This window comes from Oncorhynchus nerka, linkage group LG14 (assembly GCF_034236695.1).
Source record: "Oncorhynchus nerka isolate Pitt River linkage group LG14, Oner_Uvic_2.0, whole genome shotgun sequence".
NCBI lineage: Eukaryota > Metazoa > Chordata > Actinopteri > Salmoniformes > Salmonidae > Oncorhynchus > Oncorhynchus nerka.
Genome location: NC_088409.1, coordinates 24,914,727 through 24,937,316, shown reverse-complemented (window position 1 = coordinate 24,937,316; position 22,590 = coordinate 24,914,727). Strand labels below are relative to the sequence as shown.

The window sequence follows — 22,590 nt, the reverse complement described above, 5'->3', positions numbered from 1 at the left end:
CAGTCTTCATACCAATGCCAGCTCTGGTATCTTTTCATCTGTGTGTGTTTGATTCGTACAAGAAGCCCAAGAAACAAAACAGCACAGCACAGCACAGACAGACAGACAGACAGACAGACAGACAGACAGGCAGACAGGCAGGCAGGCAGGCAGGCAGGCAGGCAGGCAGACAGACAGACAGACAGACAGACAGACAGACAGACAGACAGACAGACAGACTGTCCATCTGACATGTTCGACATGACCGTTTCGACCCAGCACTCATAAACAAGGGTTAATACCAATGTCCCCTCTAAACTGCGTGCGCAGCTCCCCCTGGACCGTGCAGAATAAATATCAGAGCATGCTGAGAGGCATGAGATTGAACTTCAATCAACTTTCTAGAGTTTTCCGTTAGTTAACACTATCAACGTTTCCCTTTACTGTGAAAATTGTGATCGAATCAACGCAATATTAGCCACTTTCAATACAACATACTAAAACAAAACTAACTATGCAAGAGATGTTGTTGTATTCGGAATGCATCGGAGTAGGATTCTATTGCATTAACAGGCACGACTCAGGCCCATACTCTACACAAACCGGTGCGCTATAACCAATCAGAGGTGCAGTAGGCCTATATGCAAATAGACCATTGCCATATATGGGTCTATGCGTTTCACTTTGAACTGGACTGTTTGTACAGCATGAGCAGTCGTCAGTAGATGTTCTTGTTTTGAGATCAAAGTGAGAGCTACACGTAGCAAAGTGTGCACATTTCTACATTTGTTCATATCCTTCGCTAGTTAGTGAGTTATTAGCTCAGTTATATAGAATCTGTTGTCAGCAATAGGGGAGTGGTTGCTTCCTACAAGAGCACAAAATGTATGCATTTTTAGACATATTTGAAAATCTGTGTTGTATTTTTAAATAGGCTTGAATAAGCTAAGTAGCCATTAGGCAGAGGCTAGCATAATTGTCATGCCCTGACCATAGGGAGCCCTTGGTTCTCTATGGTGTTGTAGGTCAGGGTGTGACTAGGGGGGTGTTCTAGTTTTTCCTATTTCTATGTTGGTGAGCTTGGTATGGTTCGCAATTAGAGGCAGCTGATTATCGTTGTCACTAATTGGGGATCATACTTAAGTTCTCCATTGTTCCCACCTGGGTTGTGGGATATTGTTTCTGTTAGTGTGTTTGTGCACTACGACTTCACGTTCCTTGTAAGTTTTTTTTGTTTTGTTTCTAGTTTCACTTTGTATTAAAAAGATGTGGAACTCAATTCACACTGCGCCTTGGTCCGCTCATTTTGAAGAACGTGACAATAATGTGTCTGATTCTCTGTAATAATGGTGTGGGAATAATAATGCATTTTATTTTGTCAAGTGGTCTCTTGCATCAAACAACACAACAACATTTTCAGTCACCTTGTCTGAAGGACAAGTGGATAAACAGGTTAATGTCAAGCCCTGCAGGTTTTTTCACAAGTCTCATGGAATGGAGGCCTACATTGAGCACCACACATCGGCTGCTACTGTAAGCTGAATGATAGAACAGCAATTTCCATGTTAAAATGTTATGGGATGCATTTTCTCCATTGTTTTTGATAGTAGACCACTCACAGTAGCCTACTTGACCACTGTTAAAACAAACTTAAAACGGGTGCAGCCTCAGTGTTCACAGTAAAAGCATGCCGGAAGTTGCACAGAATTTTCCCATTCAACTTTGCGCTCAGCTGACCTGAAATTTGCTCAGTGATTAAAAACATTGGTTAATAGTATTAGTAAAAGAAAGCTGTCTGTTTTACGTAGCGGTGGTGTGGATGAAAGGTAATGACAGTCTACAGGGGTGGTGCCTGTATTTCCAGTCATCACCTTTAAACTGCTTTTAAACTTTCCATTGACTTATCTTTAAACTGCCCTTCTCACATCCTGACCATTTACCTTTAAGTGTGCTGGAAAACAGGAACTCCCCAATTACCTGCCGTGTGTGTGTGTGTGTGTGTGTGTTTTTAGTTTAGTTTATTTTATTTTTACAGGGACAGTGCACATTAATCAACGTTTCAGTAAAAGTGCCAGTTTTAGCCAGCCGGCTAATTTTCAACCGCAGTCCCTGGGCAGGTTATTAAAAACAATTACAATATAGACAATAGCACCATAGAACAAACAAGACATAGCAACATAGGACAAGCAAGACATAGCATACAGACAGAGCAACATAGAACAAAAAGCAGCAAGACAAAATTCATAAAAGCAACAAAGTGTTTCCACACCTCACAAGCTACAGACAACAGACAACATGGAAAGCGGCAACACACAGCTAGGGACCATGTTCACAAATCTGATTGACCTTTAGCCAGGTCTTCAAGCATTTTGTGAAAGTGTGATATGTGGTGCAGTTATGTGTGTCTGATGGCAGTGTATTCCAGACATGGGAAGCTCTCACAGAGAATGCAGATTTACTAAAGGTGCTTTTCCTTAGGGGAACTATACAGTCACCTCTTATGGTAGACCTTGTGGATCTGCTGCCATATGTCTGGGTTTTCTGTTTAACAAAAATATTGAGTGGAGGGGGAGCTAGGCCATTAAGGATCTTGAATACAAGACATGCGTCGGTGTATTGCACAAGATTTTCCCAACTCAAGAGCTCATGCTTTCTAAGGATGTGACAATGATGATGGCTATTGGGCTTCCTATCAAGCACATTGAGAGCCTGTTTGTAGACAGACTGAATAGGTTTTAATGTTGTACAGCAAGCTTGGGCCCAACTAGTCAAGCAGTATGTTAAGTGGGGGAGTATCATAGATTTGAAGTACAGTTTTGCTACCTCTGTAGTCAAACAATTTCGTATAAATCGGAAATTAGCTAGATTGAATTTAGTTATTTGAATTACCTTTTTCACATGCTTTTTAAAAGAGAGGTTGGAATCAAGTATGATGCCAAGGTACTTCAAATCGGATACCACCTGGAGCTTCTCCCCTGACACATAGACATCTGGCTCAGTAGCATCTGTTGCCCTCTTTGTGAAGAACATGCAAACAGTTTTTTTCACATTGAGATGCAAACACGAGTCACTGAGCGACTTTGTAACTTGGACCATTACAGTAGTGAGTTCTTGTGCAGCTTGTTGTTTGCTCTTTGCATGCACATATATCACTGTATCATCTGCATACATTTGAACTTCAGACCCAGTACAGACAGAAGGCAGATCATTAATGTACAGGCTGAACAGGAGGGGCCCCAGTATTGACCCTTGGGGCACGCCCACATCATAGCTACGAGTGGGCGACAGCTCATTGCTCACTCTGACACACTGAGTTCTGCCTTCAAGGTATGATTTCATCCATCTCAAGGCATCAGGGGAAAAGTTGAACTTGGACAATTTTGTGATGAGAATCTCATGGTTAACAGTATCAAAAGCCTTCCTTAGGTCCAGAAACACAGCCCCAACAGCACCCCCTTTGTCCATCTTGGACTTCACATTTTCCAGAAGAAAGCAGTTGGCCTTTTCTGTGGAGTGTTTCGCTCTGAAGCCAAACTGCATGGAGTGTAATGTGAAGGGGCTGTTGTTGAGGTGGGCAATCAGTTGTTCTGCTACACACTTTTCAACAACCTTTGACACCACAGGTAGTATACTAATGGGCCTGTAGTTACTCACGTCAGCAGGGTCGCCTGATTTAAAGATGGCCGTTATTATGGCCGACTTCCATACCCTTGGAAACACACCGAGACCAATATATGTGTTGGTGACCTTAGTAATGGGGCCAATGAGTGACTCTTTGTAGTTTTTAAGAAAGGTAGAGTCCATCCCAAACACATCTTTGGCTTTAGAGTTCTTTAGTGAGCTAATCACCTTGTTCACCTTTGACTCAGAAACCTCCCTTATGATGAAGACAGGTTGAGTGTCATTCACTAGCACTGAGCCCAAGAAATCAGTGGAGGGGTTCTGTGTCAGTAACCTGACAGAGTCAATAAAGTAGGAATTGAAGGCTGTTGCTATTTCAACTGCATCCTGTGTTAGATTGTTATTCACCATGATTTCTAGTCTTTTTGCAGTGTTACTATGGTCTTTCCCTGTTAACTTTTTAGATTCTCCCATGTCAATTTAGAATTTCCCTTTGCTTCACCAATTATGTTAATAAAAAAAGTTTGCCTTGGCCTGTCTGATTTCTTTTATCACCTTATTTCTCAACATGGTAAACCTACGTCTGTCATGCTCTAATTTAGATTTTAGGGCTATTTTTAGAGCATAATCTCGTTCTTTCATCAATTTCCAGATTTCTCCATTTAGCCAAGGAAGAGTGCTCTTTTGGCCAGGTTTGGATTTGATTTTCTTTAGGAAGCCATTTATTGTAGTCTGGATTGTGGATAGAAAAACCTGACTATCAGCTTCCACGTCTGTATAGGACAAGAGATCATTCCAGTTTATTCCCTTAATTGCTTTTTCAAAATAGTTTAATTCACTCTTAGGTATTCTGAGTTGATCCGGCTTTCTAACAGTAGAGAGGTTAAACCTGTTCTTAGAAAGCTTTCTGACTATAAGTGTCAGATTATGATCAGACAGCCCAGTAACCATATTGAATGATTTAGTCACTCGCTCTGGTTTATTACTGAACACCAGATCAATCTGTGTTTTAGAGCAACAAGTCACCCTGGTTGGCCCTTTAACTAGCTGTGTAAGGTCAAAGGTATTAGTGATCCGTTTGAGGGTTTTCCTATAACACTTGTCTTCATAATTCATGTTAAAATCTCCCATTAAGATGACCTCTTTCCCAAAATCACATTCCCTAAGCATGGTATTAAACTGATCAAAAAACACACTTTTGGTGGAAGGTGGCCTATACATTCCAATGAGGGTAAAAGACATTTGGGGAGACAGTGTAACGTTCAGGCCGATACATTCTAGTTCATTATCACATGACCACTCAATTTGTTTACATCGGATATGTTCTTTAATGTAAATCATCATGTGTGTGTGTGTGTGTGTGTGTGTGTGTGTGTGTGTGTGTGTGTGTGTGTGTGTGTGTGTGTGTGTGTGTGTGTGGTGTGTGTGTGCGTGTGAGTGAGTGAGAATGAAAGCCGTGGTGTGTAGAGTACGGGTGTGTGTGAGTGAGAATGAAAGCCATGGTGTCCATATTAGACAGCTGTTTGTTATGTTTTGACCTATGACCCCTCTATACCCCTCAGCCTCAGCTGGATTCCATGTTCCACAGGGAAGAAAATAATAAGGAAATATTTGACATTGTTAAAGGGCAGAGTGAGTTATGATTGAGACATTGACCAGCCAATGAGAATGGCTTATGAATGATTGACAGACGTACCAGCCCATGTGGATGGCGTATGCTGTGCGTGTCTCCCGCCCCTCCTGTCGGCTGATGTTCTTAGCTGCTTCAACCACCTCCTGTGTTGTCTGGTAGTCTCTCAGTGACCACTCATGGACCGCAACCTCACCGTACTGCAAAACCCCCACCTGAACACAACCATGGTCATGGTAGAAACAAAACCACACACATAATTGTGTCTGGCTGTCTTTCCAATGTAGTTGAGCATACAGTGGGATATCCACAGATAGAACATGACCCCATGTCCCCCTGTCCTCTATTGTCCCCATCTCCCTCTCCAATCCTCAACCCAAACCTCTACCCCTCTGCTACTGACCCCCTCCAAACCCCCTATTCCCACTCTCCTCTAATCTTCCCCCTCTCCCCCTTCTCTTCTCCCTTTCCTTCTCATCTCCCATCCTCCCCTAACTTCTACCCCACTGCTACTTCTTCTCCCCTTACGTTCCCTCTCCCCTCATGTTCCCTCTCCCCTCATGGTTCCTCTCATGTTCCCTCTCCCTCATGTTCCCCTCTCCCCTCATGTTCCCTCTCCCCTCATGTTCCCCTCCCCTCATGTTCCCCTCCCTCATGTTGCCTCTCTCCCTCATGTTCCCCTCCCCCATGTTCCCTCTCCCCTCATGTTTCCTCTCCCCTCATGTTCCCTCTCCCCCTCATGTTCCCTCTCCTCGTTTCCTCTCCTCATGTTTCCTCTCCCCTCATGTTTCCCCTCATGTTTCCTCTCCCCTCATGTTTCCTCTCCCCCTCATGTTTCCTCTCCCCTCATGTTTCCTCTCATGTTCCCTCTCCCCTCATGTTCCCTCTCCCCTCATGTTCCCCTCTCCCCTCATGTTCCCTCTCCCCTCATGTTCCCTCTCCCCTCATGTTCCCTCTCCCCTCATGTTCCCTCTCCCTCCCTCATGTTCCCTCTCCCCTCATGTTCCCTCTCCCTCATGTTCCCTCTTTCCTCATGTTCCCCCTCCCCTCATGTTTCCTCTCCCCTCATGTTCCTCTCCCTCATGTTCCCTCTTCCTTCATGTTCCCCCTCCCCTCATGTTTCCTCTCCCTCATGTTCCCTCTCCCCTTCCCCTCCCCTCATGTTCCCCCTCCCCTCATGTTTCCTCTCCCCTCATGTTCCCTCTCCCCTCATGTTCCCTCTCCCCTCATGTTTCCCCTCCCCTCATGTTCCCTCTCCCCTCATGTTTCCCCTCCCCTCATGTTCCCTCTCCCCTCATGTTACCTCTTACCTGCATCTGTTCTGGGCTGATATGGAACTTGCTGAGGATGTTACTGAGGAAGTTCTGGACTTCATACCAGGGATAGATACTATTGGAGCCATCCAGAACGATCACTATGTCCATGTATGTTGCACATCCTGGACAGAAAACATTTATTGGATCCATAAGGTGAGAGTACTAAGGACCCACATAACCCCCAAAACCCCATGAAATGAACTCTACTGGGTCATTACCATTCAGCTGTGATGTGTGCTCGGGTTTATAAATGCAACCCACTCTTTGTGTGTGTGTGTGTGTGTGTGTGTGTGTGTGTGTGTGTGTGTGTGTGTGCAGTGCAGTTACTCTGTGCTGTAGGAGCGATGGTCTCTCTAGGTTCCAGGTCGTCGCTGACAGAAGCACAAATCCCCGTACTGAAGACTGACGTACCACACTCCTGAGACCACAGGGGCGCACACGCCTGGAACACACACACACACACACACACACACACACACACACACACACACACACACACGTGATTATTATTACTGCTTTAAGTGAACCTGTAAAGGTAACATAACGTACACAAGTGTCATATGGTCCTAGCTAGCACTGATTTATTGGTGAGAGTGAGAGGCACAAGACAAGGACAGAGTTGACTTCCCCACTGGGCTGTTGGTCAGGTCTGCTACTGAACACACCAATAAACACCAACAGGCTGAGTGAAGGGGAGGCAGACCCAGATAGAGAAAGAGGGTGGGAGACTGAGAGAGAGAGAGGGGGGGGGGGTTACCGTACCCTAATTGTCAAACAAAAAAAGGCAAAGTCTTCTCATGCTTTGTTGATTTCAAAAAAGCTTTTGACTCAATTCGGCATGAGGGTCTGCTATACAAATTGATGAAGTGTTGTTTTGGGCGAAAAACATACGACATTATAAAATCCATGTACACAAGCAACAAGCGTAATGTTAAAATTGGTGAAAACACACACATTTCTTTCCACAGGGCCGTGGGGTGAGACAGGGATGCAGCTTGAGCTCCACCCTCTTCAACATACACTACCGTTCAAAAGTTTGGGGTCACTTAGAAATGTCATTGTTTTTGAAAGAAAAGCAATATTTTGTCCATTAAAATATCATAAAATTGATCCAAAATACAGTGTTGTAAATGACTTTTGTAGCTGTAAATGGACGATTTTTTATGGAATATCTACATAGGCATACAGAGGCCCATTATCAGCAACCATCACTCCTGTGTTCCAATGGCACGTTGTGCTAGCTAAGTTTATCATTTTAAAAGGCTAATTGATCATTAGAAAACCCTTTTGCAATTATGTTAGAACAGCTGAAAACTGTTTTCCTGATTAAAGAAGCAATAAAACTGTCCTTCTTTAGACTGATTGAGTATCTGGAGCATCAGCATTTGTGGGTATGATTACAGGCTCAAAATGGCCAGAAACAAAGAACTTCCTTCTGAAACTCATCAGTCTATTCTTGTTCTGAAGAATGAAGGCTATTCCATGCGAGAAATTTCCAAGAAACTGAAGTTCTTGTACAACGCTGTTTACTACTCCCTTCACAGAACAGCGCAAACTGGCCCTAACCAGAATAGAAAGAGGAGTGGGAGGCCCCGGTTCACAAATGAGCAAGAGGACAAGTACAGTAGAGTGTCAAGTTTGAGAAACAGATGCCTCACAAGACCTCAACTGGCAGCTTCCTTAAATAGTAACCGCAAAACACCAGTCTCAACGTCAACAGTGAAGAGGCGACTCCGGGATGCTGACCTTCTAAGAAAAATTACTCTCAAAATCAAGAAATGAGCCGTTAAATTCTACAACCACCTAAGAGCAAGTGATTCCCAAACCTTTGATTACAAAGCCACCACCTAAAGAGAGATGTACCTGGAGAAGAGTCCCCTAAGCAAACTGGTCCTGGGGCTCTGTTCACAAACACAAATAGACCCCACAGAGCCCCAGGACAGCAACAAAATCACGAGAAAACAAAAAGAGCACTACTTGATACATTGGAAAGAATCAACAAAAAAACAGAGCAAACTAGAATGTTATTTGGTCCTAAACAGAGAGTACAAAGTGGCAGAATACCTGACCACTGTGACTGGTACAGTGAAATGCTTACTTACAGGCTCTAACCAATGGTGCGGAAAAAAGGTATGTGTGTGTGTAGGTAAGTAGAGAAATAAAACATCAGTAAAAAGACATTTGAAAAAAGAGTAGCAAGGCTATATACAGACACCTGTTAGTCAGGCTTATTGAGGTAGTATGTACATGTAGGTATCGTTAAAATTACTATGCATATGTATATATATATATATATATATATTTTTTTTTTCACCTTTATTTAACCAGGTAGGCTAGTTGAGAACAAGTTCTCATTTGCAACTGCGACCTGGCCAAGATAAAGCATAGCAGTGTGAACAGACAACACAGAGTTACACATGGAGTAAACAATTAACAAGTCAATAACACATTAGAAAAAAGTCTATATACAATGTGTGCAAAAGGCATGAGGAGGTAGGCGAATAATTACAATTTTGCAGATTAACACTGGAGTGATAAATGATCAGATGATCATGTACAGGTAGAAATATTGGTGTGCAAAAGAGCAGAAAAGTAAATAAATAAAAACTGTGGGGATGAGGTAGGTGAAAATGGGTGGGCTGTTTACCAATAGATTATGTACAGCTGCAGCGATCGGTTAGCTGCTCAGATAGCTGATGTTTGAAGTTGGTGAGGGAGATAAAAGTCTCCAACTTCAGCGATTTTTGCAATTCGTTCCAGTCACACACATATGATGCCATGCTGCTGCTCCAGTTTCAACTGTTCTGCCTTATTATTATTGGACCATGCTGGTCATTTATGAACATTTGAACATCTTGGCCACGTTCTGTTATAATCTCCACCCGGCACAGCCAGAAGAGGACTGGCCACCCCACATATGCTCTCTCTAATTCTCTCTTTCTTTCTCTCTCTCGGAGGACCTGAGCCCTAGGACCGTGCCCCAGGACTACCTGACATGATGACTCCTTGCTGTCCCCAGTCCACCTGACTGTGCTGCTGCTCCAGTTTCAACTGTTCTGCCTTATTATTATTCGACCATGCTGGTCATTTATGAACATTTGAACATCTTGGCCATGTTCTGTTATAATCTCTACCCGGCACAGCCAGAAGAGGACTGGCCACCCCACATAGCCTGGTTCCTCTCTAGGTTTCTTCCTAGGTTTTGGCCTTTCTAGGGGGTTTTTCCTAGCCACCGTGCTTTTACACCTGCATTGCTTGCTGTTTGGGGTTTTAGGCTGGGTTTCTGTACAGCACTTTGAGATATCAGCTGATGTACGAAGGGCTATATAAATACATTTGATTTGATTTTATTTGATATGATGAACAGAGAGTAGCAGAAGCGTAAAAGAGGGGTTGGCGGGTGGTGGGACACAATGCAGATAGCCCGGTTAGCCAATGTGCGGGAGCACTGGTTGGTCGGGCCAATTTAGGTAGTATGTACATGAATGTATAGGTAAAGTGACTATGCATATAAGATAAACAGAGAGTAGCAGCAGCGTAAAAGAGGGGTTGGGGGGGGCACACAATGCAAATAGTCTGGGTAACCATTTGGTTACCTGTTCAGGAGTCTTATGGCTTGGGGGTAAAAACTGTTGAGAAGCCTTTTTGTCCTAGACTTGGCACTCCAGTACCGCTTGCCATGCGGTAGTAGAGAGAACAGTCTATGACTGGGGTGGCTGGGATCTTTGATTTTTAGGGCTTTCCTCTGACACAGCCTGGTGTAGAGGTCCTGGATGGCAGGCAGCTTTACCCCAGTGATGTACTGGGCCGTACTCTCTACCCTCTGAAGTGCCTTCTGGTTGGAGGCCGAGCAGTTGCCATACCAGGCAGTGATGCAACCGGTCAGGATGCTCTCGATGTTGCCGCTGTAGAACATTTTGAGGACCCATGACAAATCTTTTTAGTTTCCTGAGGGGGAATAAGGCTTTGTCGTGCCCTCTTCAGGACTGTCTTCGTGTGTTTGGACCAATCTAGTTTGTTGTTGATGTGGACACCAAGGAACTTGAAGCTCTCAACCTGCTCCACTACAGCCCCGTCGATGAGAATGGGGACGTGCTCGGTCCTCCTTTTCCTGTAGTCCACAATCATCTCCTTAGTCTTGGTTACGTTGAGAGATAGGTTGTTATTCTGGCACCACCCGGCCAGGTCTCTGACCTCCCTATAGGCTGTCTCGTCATTGTCGGTGATCTGGCCTACCACTGTTGTGTCGTCAGCAAGCTTAATGATGGTGTTGGAGTGGTGCCTGGCCATGCAGTCGTGGGTGAACAGGGAGTACAGGAGGGGACTGAGCACTCACCCCTGGGGAACTCCAGTGTTGAGGATCAGCGTGGCAGATGTGTTGCTACCTACCCTCACCACCTGGGGGCGGCCCATCAGGAAGTCCAGGATCCAGTTGCAGAGGGAGGTGTTTAGTCCCAGGATCCTTAGCTTGGTGATGAGCTTTGAGGGTACTATGGTGTTGAACGCTGAGCTGTAGTCAATGAACAGCATTCAATTGTAGTGAATGAGGTGAGGCAGAAGAGTCACATAACAATATTGATGTCTTCAAAGCATACTATTTATTTGGCTTTAAAACCAAAGAGAGTGGAAGGGAAAGGAGGAGTGTGGGGAGAGAGGAGAGCTAGGATAAAAGGAACAACATTCATACACACTAGGAGACAAAATAAAAATGAAAAGAGTGAAGGAGGGAGGGAGGAAAGAGAAAACATGACCCTGTCATTACCAAAGGCCCCAGCACAGCTCCAGTACAGACACAGAGACAGAGAGAGACAGAGGGAGGGACGGTGAGAGAGGGAGGAAAGAGAAAACATGACCCTGTCATTACCAAAGGCCCCAGCACAGCTACAGTACAGACACAGAGACAGAGAGAGACAGAGGGAGGGATGGTGAGAGAGGGAGGAAAGAGAAAACATGACCCTGTCATTACCAAAGGCCCCAGCACAGCTACAGTACAGACACAGAGACAGAGAGAGACAGAGGGAGGGATGGTGAGAGAGGGATGAGAGAAAGGAAAGAAGGAGAGGAGGGCGAGAGCTGCTATGGCTTTTGGTAGGCCTGTCATTACAAAGGGCCGGAGCTGCATTCCGATCCTGTTTTAGACCCTACCACAGGGGTTCAAATACACACACGCGCAAAAACAGGCTGGCCCTGGCATTAGTGAACTGTGTTTGACTCTGCACCTAGAGTAGCTGCAAACTGCTGGCAGACACACACACACACAGGAGTGGCTGCTTGCTGGCACAGCCACCCAGTAATTCCTCTGTAACCATAGAGATCTGGAGATACCTGGATCAGAAGACTCTGCTAGGACAACGTGGCCCAGAGTGTGTGTGTGTGTGTGTGTGTGTGTGTATGTGTGCTCTTGAATGTATGGTAAGAAAAGCTGCCCTATAATGAGTGGGGATTCTGAACACACACAGACATGGCATCTAATGTTAATTCCTTCTAAACATGGCCAACCCCAGCTGACTCATTGAAAAGTCCATACCAAACAAACACACCACCTCCTCCTCTCACCCCCACCACATCCCTCCAGGACTGACTCAGTTCCTACAGCCATATGTAACCCAGGATCAAACACATGTTCTCTGCAAGACTCAAGACCATGTTAGCCCACTGACTCAATCAATTCATCAATCAATCAGTCAACCAGTCAGCCAATGGGACAGAGAACGTACCAGGAATCCATCAGGTGAGTCTGGACTGAGGGTCATTCCTAGATGAGAGTTCTTCAGGTTTCTAGATACATTCTGTAACGTGCTCTCACCTGAGACAGAGAGGGAGGAGAGAGATGGTTAATGACATTCCCTAGAGGCTGAGCTATGGTCAGTTTAGTGTTTCTCCTACTAATGGTTAAGATTAGGATCAGCGGAGGGTAAGCTGATCCTAGATCTGTAGTTGTCTCTCACCTAGGTTGGTTTTGGTGCAGTTGGAGCTCCTCTCCTCTCCCACGATGCATTTGTACACGTCTCCTGTCCTGGTATTGGAAGGTCCATCCCAAGGAGCACCAACCAGCATCCTGCATCACAATCACACACACAGCCAATCAGGTAAGAGGATTTTATCAATGCATCCTACTACAGATACACTAATTGATAGCCTGGAGGACGGCAGGTAGCCTGGAGGGCGGCAGGTAGCCTGGAGGGCGGCAGGTAGCCTGGAGGACGGCAGGTAGCCTGGAGGGCGGCAGGTAGCCTGGAGGGCGGCAGGTAGCCTGGAGGGCGGCAGGTAGCCTGGAGGATGGCAGGTAGCCTGGAGGGCGGCAGGTAGCCTGGAGGACGGCAGGTAGCCTGGAGGACGGCAGGTAGCCTGCCATTGAACAAGGCAGTGAACCCTAATCGCTCCATGGTCGGCATTAATAACCTGTACACTCATACAGGCTACCCACTTGTACATGCAGTGAAACAGGACAAATATAAGCACCCCTTTTTGACCTTTGACAAACACACACACATACAGACGTTGGTACTCACGATTTGTCCCCCGCATTGTCATGCTGTAGCACAGAGAAACCAAATAGGGCCTCCTCTGGACCAGTGTAGATACGAGGCCGCTTAACATCGATGTTGAAACACTCACACAACCCTGAGGGAACATTACAACAGAGAGAAGGTTATAGAAAGAGAGGGGCTGGGGTTGTGAGGAGAGAGGGGCTGGGGTTGTGAGGGAGAGAGGGGCTGGGGCTGTGAGGAGAGAGGGGCTGGGGTTGTGAGGAGAGAGGGGCTGGGGTTTGAGAGAGAGAGAGGGGCTGGGGTTGAGGAGGAGGAGAGAGGGCTGGGGTTGTGAGGAGAGGGGCTGGGGATGTGTGAGGAGAGAGGGGCTGGGGTTGTGAGGAGAGAGGGGCTGGGGTTGGGGAGGAGAGAGGGGCTGGGGCTGTGAGGAGAGAGGGGCTGGGGTTGTGAGGAGAGAGGGGCTGGGGATGAGGAGAGAGGGCTGGGGTTGTGAGGAGAGAGGGGCTGGGGTTGTGAGGAGGAGAGGGGCTGGGGTTGAGAGGAAAGAGGGGCTGGGGTTGTGAGGAGAGAGGGGCTGGGGATGTGAGGAGAGAGGGGCTGGGGTTGGGGTTGGGAGGAGAGAGGTGCTGGGGTTGGTGAGGAGAGAGGTGCTGGGGCTGTGAGAGAGGAGAGAGGGGCTGGGGTTGTGAGGAGAGAGGGGCTGGGGTTGTGAGGAGAGAGGGGCTGGGGATGTGAGGAGAGAGGGGCTGGGGTTGTGAGGAGAGAGGGGCTGGGGTTGAGAGGGGCTGGGGTTGTGAGGAGAGAGGAGAGGGGGCTGGGGTTGTGAGAGGAGAGAGGGGCTGGGGTTGTGAGGAGAGAGGAGAGAGGGGCTGGGGTTGTGAGGAGAGAGGGGCTGGGGTTGTGAGGAGAGAGGAGAGAGGGGCTGGGGTTGTGAGGAGAGAGGAGAGAGGGGCTGGGGTTGTGAGGAGAGAGAGGGGCTGGGGTTGTGAGGAGGAGAGAGGGGCTGGGGTTGTGGGAGAGAGGGGCTGGGGTTGTGGAGGAGAGAGGGGCTGGGGTTGTGAGGAGAGAGGGGCTGGGGTTGTGAGGGAGAGAGGAGAGAGGGGCTGGGGTTGTGAGAGGAGAGAGGGGCTGGGGTTGTGAGGAGAGAGAGGGGCTGGGGTTGTGGGAGAGAGGGGCTGGGGCTGTGAGGAGAGAGAGGGGCTGGGGGTTGGGGTGAGAGAGAGGGGCTGGGGTTGTGAGGAGAGAGGGGCTGGGGTTGTGAGGAGAGAGGGGCTGGGGTTGTGAGAGGAGAGGAGAGAGGGGCTGGGGTTGTGGGGAGAGAGAGGGGCTGGGGTTGTGAGGAGAGAGGGGCTGGGGTTGTGAGGAGAGAGGGGCTGGGGTTGAGAGGAGAGAGGGGCTGGGGTTGTGAGGAGAGAGGAGAGGGGCTGGGGTTGTGAGGAGAGGGGCTGGGGTTGTGAGGAGAGAGGGGCTGGGGTTGTGAGGAGAGAGGAGAGAGGGGCTGGGGTTGTGAGGAGAGAGAGGGGCTGGGGTTGTGAGGAGAGAGGAGAGAGGGGCTGGGGTTGTGAGGAGAGAGGGGCTGGGGATGTGAGGAGAGGAGAGAGGGGCTGGGGTTGTGAGAGAAAGGAGGGGCTGGGGTTGTGAGGAGAGGGGCTGGGGTTGTGAGGAGAGAGGGGCTGGGGTTGTGAGGAGAGAGGGGCTGGGGTTGTGAGGAGAGGGGCTGGGGTTGTGGAGAGAGAGGGGCTGGGGTTGTGAGGAGAGAGGGGCTGGGGATGAGGAGAGAGGGCTGGGGCTGTGAGGAGAGAGGGCTGGGGTTGTGAGGAGAGAGGGGCTGGGGTTGTGAGGAGAGAGGGGCTGGGGTTGTGAGGAGAGAGGGGCTGGGGATGAGAGGAGAGAGGGGCTGGGGCTGTGAGAGAGGGGCTGGGGTTGTGAGGAGAGGGGCTGGGGTTGTGAGGAGAGAGGGGCTGGGGTTGTGAGGAGAGAGGGGCTGGGGTTGTGAGGAGAGGGAGTTGGGGGCTGGGGCTGGGAGGAGGAGAGGGGCTGGGGTTGTGAGGAGAGAGGGGCTGGGGTTGTGAGGAGAGAGGGGCTGGGGCTGTGAGGAGAGAGGGGCTGGGGTTGTGAGGAGAGAGGGGCTGGGGTTGTGAGGAGAGGGCTGGGGTTGTGAGGAGAGAGAGGGGCTGGGGTTGTGAGGGAGAGAGGGCTGGGGTTGTGAGGAGAGAGGAGAGAGGGGCTGGGGTTGAGGAGAGGAGAGAGGGGCTGGGGTTGTGAGGAGAGAGGAGAGAGGGGCTGGGGTTGTGAGGAGAGAGGAGAGAGGGGCTGGGGTTGTGGAGGAGGAGAGGAGAGAGGGGCTGGGGTTGTGAGGAGAGGAGAGAGGGGCTGGGGTTGTGGGGAGGAGAGGGGCTGGGGTTGTGAGGAGAGAGGGGCTGGGGTTGAGAGGAGAGAGGGGCTGGGGTTGTGAGGAGAGAGGGGCTGGGGTTGTGAGAGAGGAGGGGCTGGGGTTGAGGAGAGAGGGGCTGGGGTTGTGAGGAGAGAGGGGCTGGGGTTGTGAGGAGAGAGGGGCTGGGGTTGTGAGGAGAGGGGGGGCTGGGGCTGTGAGGAGAGAGGGAGAGGGGTTGGGGTTGTGAGGAGAGAGAGAGGGGCTGGGGTTGTGAGAGAGGGGCTGGGGTTGTGAGGAGAGAGGGGCTGGGGTTGTGAGGAGAGGGGCTGGGGAGGAGAGAGAGGGGCTGGGGTTGTGAGGAGAGAGAGAGAGGGCTGGGGTTGTGAGGAGAGAGGGGCTGGGGTTGTGAGAGAGAGAGAGGGGCTGGGGTTGTGAGAGGAGAGGGGCTGGGGCTTGTGGAGGAGAGAGGGGCTGGGGTTGTGAGGAGAGAGAGGCTGGGGTTGTGAGGAGAGGAGAGAGGGGCTGAGGGAGGGGCTGAGGAGAGGAGAGGGGCTGGGGTTGTGAGGAGAGAGGGGCTGGGGTTGTGAGGAGAGAGAGAGGGCTGGGGTTGTGAGGAGAGAGGGAGAGAGGGGCTGGGGTTGTGAGGAGAGAGGGGCTGGGGTTGTGAGGAGAGAGGGGCTGGGATGTGAGGAGAGAGGGGCTGGGGTTGTGAGGAGAGAGGGGCTGGGGTTGTGAGAGAGGAGCTGGGGCTGGGGATGGAGGAGAGAGGGGCTGGGGTTGTGAGAGAGAGAGGGGCTGGGGTTGTGAGGAGAGAGGGGCTGGGGTTGTGAGGAGAGAGGGGCTGGGGTTGTGAGGAGAGAGGGGCTGGGGTTGTGAGGAGAGAGGGGCTGGGGTTGAGGAGGAGAGAGGGGCTGGGGTTGTGGGAGAGAGAGGAGAGAGGGCTGGGGTTGTGAGGAGAGAGAGGGGCTGGGGTTGTGAGGAGAGAGGGGCTGGGGTTGGAGAGGAGGAGGAGAGAGGGGCTGGGGTTGTGAGGAGGAGAGGGGGCTGGGGTTGTGAGGAGAGAGGGGCTGGAGTTGTGAGGAGAGAGGGGCTGGGGTTGTGAGGAGAGAGGAGAGAGGGGCTGGGGTTGTGAGGAGAGAGGGGCTGGGGCTGTGAGGAGAGAGGGGCTGGGGTTGTGAGGAGAGAGGGCTGGGGTTGTGAGGAGAGGGGCTGGGGAGGGGCTGGGGTTGTGAGGAGAGAGAGGAGAGAGGGGCTGGGGTTGTGAGGAGAGAGGGGCTGGGGTTGTGAGGAGAGAGGAGAGAGGGGCTGGGGTTGTGAGGAGAGAGGGGCTGGGGTTGTGAGGAGAGAGGGGCTGGGGTTGTGAGGAGAGAGGAGAGAGGGGCTGGGGTTGTGAGGGAGAGAGGGGCTGGGGTTGTGAGGAGAGAGGGGCTGGGGTTGTGGGAGGAGAGAGGGGCTGGGGTTGTGAGGAGAGAGGGCTGGGGCTGTGAGGAGAGAGGGGCTGGGGTTGTGAGGAGGAGAGAGGGGCTGAGGAGAGAGGGGCTTGTGAGGAGAGAGGGGCTGGGGTTGTGAGGAGAGAGGGGCTGGGGTTGTGAGGAGAGAGGGGCTGGGGTTGTGAGGAGAGAGGGGCTGGGGTTGTGAGGAGAGAGGGGCTGGGGTTGTGAGGAGAGAGGGGCTGGGGTTGTGGAGAGAGGAGAGGGGCTGGGGCTGCTGAGGTTGTGAGAGGAGAGAGGGGCTGGGGTTGTGAGGAGAGGAGAGAGGGGCTGGGGTTGTGAGGAGAGAGGGGCTGGGGTTGTGAGGAGAGGGGCTGGGGTTGTGAGGGAGAGAGGGGCTGGGGTTGTGGAGAGAGAGGGGCTGGGGTTGTGAGGGAGAGCTGGGGATGTGAGGAGAGAGGGGCTGGGGTTGTGAGGAGAGAGGAGAGAGGGCTGGGGTTGTGAGGAGAGGAGAGAGGGGCTGGGGTTGTGAGGAGAGAGGGGCTGGGGTTGTGAGGAGAGAGGAGAGAGGGGCTGGGGTTGTGAGAGAGAGAGGGGCTGGGGTTGTGAGGAGAGAGGGGCTGGGGTTGTGAGGAGAGAGGGGCTGGGGTTGTGAGAGGAGAGAGGGGCTGGGGTTGTGAGGAGGAGAGAGGGGCTGGGGTTGTGAGGGGAGAGAGGGGCTGGGGTTGTGAGGAGAGAGGGGCTGGGGTTGTGGAGGAGAGAGGGGCTGGGGTTGTGAGGAGAGAGGGCTGGGGCTGTGAGGAGAGAGGGGCTGGGGTTGTGAGGAGAGAGGGGCTGGGGTTGTGAGGAGAGAGGGCTGGGGCTGTGAGGAGAGAGGGGCTGGGGTTGTGAGGAGAGAGAGGGGCTGGGGTTGTGAGGAGAGAGGGCTGGGGTTGTGAGGAGAGGGGCTGGGTTGGAGAGAGAGGGGCTGGGGTTGTGAGGAGAGAGGAGAGAGGGGCTGGGGTTTGAGGAGAGGAGAGGGGCTGGGGTTGTGAGGAGGAGAGGGGCTGGGGTTGTGAGGAGAGAGGGGCTGGGGTTGTGGAGGGAGAGAGAGGGGCTGGGGTTGTGAGGGAGAGGAGAGGGGCTGGGGTTGTGAGGAGAGAGGAGAGAGGGGCTGGGGTTGTGAGGAGAGGGGCTGGGGTTGTGAGGAGAGAGGGGCTGGGGTTGTGAGGAGAGAGGGGGCTGGGGTGGGGTGAGGAGAGAGGGCTGGGGATGTGAGGAGAGAGAGGGGCTGGGGTTGTGAGGAGAGGAGAGAGGGGCTGGGGTTGTGAGGAGAGAGGGGCTGGGGCTGAGGAGAGGGGCTGTGGGTTGGAGAGAGAGGGCTGGGGTTGTGAGGGAGAGAGGGGCTGGGGTTGTGAGGAGAGAGGGGCTGGGGTTGTGAGGAGAGAGGGGCTGGGGTTGTGAGGAGAGAGGGGCTGGGGTTGTGAGGAGAGAGGGGCTGGGGTTGTGAGGAGAGGGGCTGGGGCTGTGAGGAGAGAGAGAGGGGCTGGGGCTGTGGAGAGAGAGGGGCTGGGAGAGAGGGGCTGGGGTTGAGAGGAGAGAGGGGCTGGGGTTGTGAGGAGAGAGGGCTGGGAGCTGAGAGAGGAGGGGCTGGGGATAGAGGAGGAGAGAGAGGGAGAGGAGAGGGGCTGGGGTTGTGAGGAGAGAGGGGCTGGGGTTGTGAGGAGAGAGGGGCTGGGGTTGTGAGGAGAGAGGAGAGAGGGGCTGGGGTTGTGAGGAGAGAGGAGAGAGGGGCTGGGGTTGTGAGGAGAGAGAGGAGAGAGGGGCTGGGGTTGTGAGGATAGAGGAGAGAGGGGCTGGGGTTGTGAGAGAGAGGGGCTGGGGTTGTGGAGGAGAGAGGGCTGGGGTTGTGAGAGAGAGGGGCTGGGGTTGTGAGGGGAGAGAGGGGCTGGGGTTGTGAGGAGAGGAGAGGGGCTGGGGTTGTGAGGAGAGGGGCTGGGGTTGTGAGGAGAGAGGGGCTGGGGTTGTGAGGAGAGAGGGGCTGGGGTTGTGAGGAGAGAGGGGCTGGGGTTGTGAGGAGAGAGGGGCTGGGGTTGAGGGAGAGAGGGGCTGGGGTTGTGAGAGAGAGAGGGCTGGGGTTGTGAGGAGAGAGGGGCTGGGGTTGTGAGGAGAGAGGGGCTGGGGTTGTGAGGGAGAGAGGGGCTGGGGTTGTGAGGGGAGGGAGGAGGGGCTGGGGTTGTGAGGAGAGAGAGAGGCTGGGGCTGTGAGAGGAGAGAGGGGCTGGGGTTGTGAGGAGAGAGGGGCTGGGGGAGGAGAGAGGAGAGGGGCTGGGGTTGTGAGGAGAGAGGGGCTGGGGTTGTGAGGAGAGAGAGGGGCTGGGGTTGTGAGGAGAGAGGGCTGGGGTTGTGAGGAGAGAGGGGCTGGGGTTGTGAGAGAGAGAGGGGCTGGGGTGAGGAGAGAGAGGGGCTGGGGTTGTGAGGAGAGAGGAGAGAGGGGCTGGGGTTGTGAGGAGAGAGGAGAGAGGGGCTGGGGTTGTGAGGAGAGAGAGGGGCTGGGGTTGTGAGGAGAGAGGGGCTGGGGTTGTGAGGGAGAGAGGAGAGAGGGGCTGGGGTTGTGAGGGAGAGGGGCTGGGGTTGTGAGGAGAGAGGGGCTGGGGTTGTGAGGAGAGAGGAGGCTGGGGTTGTGAGGAGAGAGGGCTGGGGGTTGTGAGGAGAGAGGAGAGAGGGGCTGGGGTTGTGAGGAGAGAGGGGCTGGGGTTGTGAGGAGAGAGGGGCTGGGGTTGTGGGAGAGAGGGGCTGGGGTTGTGAGGAGAGAGGAGAGAGGGGCTGGGGTTGTGAGGAGAGAGGGGCTGGGGTTGTGAGGAGAGAGGGGCTGGGGCTGTGAGGAGAGAGGAGAGAGGGGCTGGGGCTGTGAGGAGAGAGGGGCTGGGGTTGTGAGAGAGAGGGCTGGGGTTGTGAGGAGAGAGGGGCTGGGGTTGTGAGGAGAGAGGGGCTGGGGTTGTGAGGAGAGAGGGGCTGGGGTTGTGAGGAGAGAGGAGAGAGGGGCTGGGGTTGTGGGAGAGAGGGGCTGGGGTTGTGAGGAGAGAGGGGCTGGGGTTGTGAGGAGAGAGGGGCTGGGAGAGGAGAGAGGGGCTGGGGTTGTGAGGAGAGAGGGGCTGGGGTTGTGAGGAGAGAGGGCTGGGGTTGAGAGGAGAGAGGGGCTGGGGTTGTGAGGAGAGAGGGGAGGGGTTGCTGAGAGGGGCTGGGGTTGTGAGAGAGAGAGAGAGAGGGGCTGGGGTTGAGGAGAGAGGAGAGGGGCTGGGGTTGTGAGGAGAGAGGAGAGAGGGGCTGGGGTTGTGAGGAGAGAGGAGAGAGGGGCTGGGGTTGTGAGGAGAGAGAGGGGCTGGGGTTGTGAGAGAGGAGAGGGGCTGGGGTTGTGAGAGAGAGGGGCTGGGGATGTGAGGGGCTGGGGTTGTGAGGAGAGAGGGGCTGGGGATGTGAGGAGAGAGGGGCTGGGGTTGTGAGGGAGAGAGGGGCTGGGGCTGTGAGGAGAGAGGGGCTGGGGTTGTGAGGAGAGAGGGGCTGGGGTTGTGAGGAGGGGCTGGGGAGAGAGGGGCTGGGGTTGTGAGGAGAGGGGCTGGGGTTGTGAGGGAGAGAGGGGCTGGGGTTGTGAGGAGAGAGGGGCTGGGGTTGTGAGGAGAGAGGGGCTGGGGTTGTGAGAGAGAGAGGAGGGGCTGGGGTTGTGAGGAGAGAGGGGCTGGGGTTGTGAGAGAGAGGGCTGGGGTTGTGAGGAGAGAGGGGCTGGGGTTGAGGGGCTGGGGTTGAGAGAGAGAGAGGGGCTGGGGTTGTGAGGAGAGAGGGGCTGGGGTTGTGGAGGAGAGAGAGAGGGGCTGGGGTTGTGAGGAGAGAGGGGCTGGGGTTGTGAGGAGAGAGGGGCTGGGGTTGTGAGGAGAGAGGGGCTGGGGTTGTGAGAGAGAGAGAGAGGGCTGGAGGAGAGAGGGGCTGAGAGAGGAGAGAGGGGCTGGGGTTGTGAGAGAGAGGGGCTGGGGTTGTGAGGAGAGAGGGGCTGGGGTTGTGAGAGAGAGGGCTGGGGTTGTGAGGAGAGAGGGGCTGGGGTTGTGAGGAGAGAGGGGCTGAGGAGGATGTGAGGAGAGAGGGCTGGGGTTGTGAGGGAGAGAGGGGCTGGGGTTGTGAGGAGAGAGAGGGCTGGGGCTGTGAGGAGAGAGGGGCTGGGGTTGTGAGAGAGAGGGGCTGGGGTTGTGGAGAGAGGGGCTGGGGTTGTGAGGAGAGAGGGGCTGGGGTTGTGAGGAGAGAGGGGCTGGGGCTGTGAGGAGAGAGGGGCTGGGGTTGTGAGGAGAGAGGGGCTGGGGTTGTGAGGAGAGAGGGGCTGGGGTTGTGGAGGAGAGAGGGGCTGGGGTTGTGAGGAGAGAGGGGCTGGGGTTATGAGGAGAGAGGGGCTGGGGTTGTGAGGAGAGAGGGGCTGGGGTTGTGAGAGAGAGGAGAGAGGGGCTGGGGTTGTGAGGAGGAGGAGGGGCTGGGGTTGTGAGGAGAGAGGGAGAGAGGGCTGGGGTTGTGAGGAGAGAGAGAGAGGGGCTGGGGTTGTGAGGAGAGGAGGCTGGGGTTGTGAGGAGAGAGGGGCTGGGGTTGTGAGAGAGAGAGGAGAGAGGGCTGGGGTTGAGAGAGGAGAGAGGGGCTGGGGTTGTGAGGAGAGAGGAGAGAGGGGCTGGGGTTGTGAGGAGAGGAGAGGGGCTGGGGTTGTGGGAGGAGAGAGGGGCTGGGGATGTGAGGAGAGAGGGGCTGGGGTTGTGAGGGAGAGAGGGCTGGGGTTGTGAGGAGAGAGGGGCTGGGGTTGTGAGGAGAGAGGGGCTGGGGTTGTGAGGAGAGGGGCTGGGGTTGTGAGGAGAGAGGGGCTGGGGTTGTGAGGAGAGAGGGGCTGGGGTTGTGAGGAGAGAGGGGCTGGGGTTGTGAGGAGAGAGGGGCTGGGGTTGTGAGGAGAGAGGGGCTGGGGTTGTGAGGAGAGAGGGGCTGGGGTTGTGAGAGAGAGGGGCTGGGGTTGTGAGAGAGGAGAGAGGGGCTGGGGTTGTGAGGAGAGAGGGGCTGGGGTTGTGAGGAGAGAGGGGCTGGGGTTGTGAGGAGAGAGAGAGAGGGCTGGGGTTGTGAGGAGAGAGGGGCTGGGGTTGTGAGGAGAGAGAGAGGGCTGGGGTTGTGAGGAGAGAGGGGCTGGGGTTGTGAGAGAGAGAGGGGCTGGGGTTGTGAGGAGAGAGAGGGCTGGGGGAGAGAGAGGAGAGAGGGGCTGGGGATGTGAGGAGAGAGGGGCTGGGGTTGTGAGGAGAGAGGAGAGAGGGGCTGGGGTTGTGAGGAGAGAGAGGGGCTGGGGTTGTGAGAGGAGAGAGGGGCTGGGGTTGTGAGGAGAGAGGGGCTGAGAGGGGTTGTGAGGGGAGGAGGAGAGAGGGGCTGGGGTTGTGAGGAGAGAGGGCTGGGGTTGTGAGGAGAGAGGGCTGGGTTGAGGAGGAGAGAGGGGCTGGGGTTGTGAGGAGAGAGGGGCTGGGGTTGTGAGGAGAGAGGGGCTGGGGTTGTGGGGAGAGAGGGGCTGGGGTTGTGAGGAGAGAGGGGCTGGGGTTGTGAGGGGAGAGAGGGGCTGGGGTTGGAGGGGAGAGAGGGGCTGGGGTTGTGAGGGAGAGAGGGGCTGGGGTTGTGAGGAGAGAGGAGAGAGGGAGAGAGGGGCTGGGGTTGTGAGGAGGAGAGAGGGGCTGGGGGTTGTGAGGAGAGAGGAGAGAGGGGCTGGGGTTGTG

At 53.5% G+C, this 22,590-nt stretch overlaps 1 protein-coding gene across 2 annotated transcripts in view; it reads right to left on the bottom strand.

Annotated features, from left to right (window-relative positions):
* Positions 1–22,590, bottom strand: part of itga10 (integrin, alpha 10) — an 81,788-nt gene that overhangs the window by 43,590 nt on the left and 15,608 nt on the right. For both annotated transcript variants that reach the window (XR_010465744.1, XM_065027824.1), the window contains exons 2-7: positions 13,059–13,170; positions 12,495–12,604; positions 12,264–12,352; positions 6,874–6,988; positions 6,541–6,668; positions 5,297–5,445 (exon numbers count right to left, since the gene is read on the bottom strand). Coding sequence is in view for 1 of the 2 variants with exons in the window: in XM_065027824.1 (XP_064883896.1) it covers positions 5,297–5,445; positions 6,541–6,668; positions 6,874–6,988; positions 12,264–12,352; positions 12,495–12,604; positions 13,059–13,170 (703 nt within the window). In the remaining variant the exon portion in view is untranslated. The remainder of the gene's footprint in view (positions 1–5,296; positions 5,446–6,540; positions 6,669–6,873; positions 6,989–12,263; positions 12,353–12,494; positions 12,605–13,058; positions 13,171–22,590) is intronic.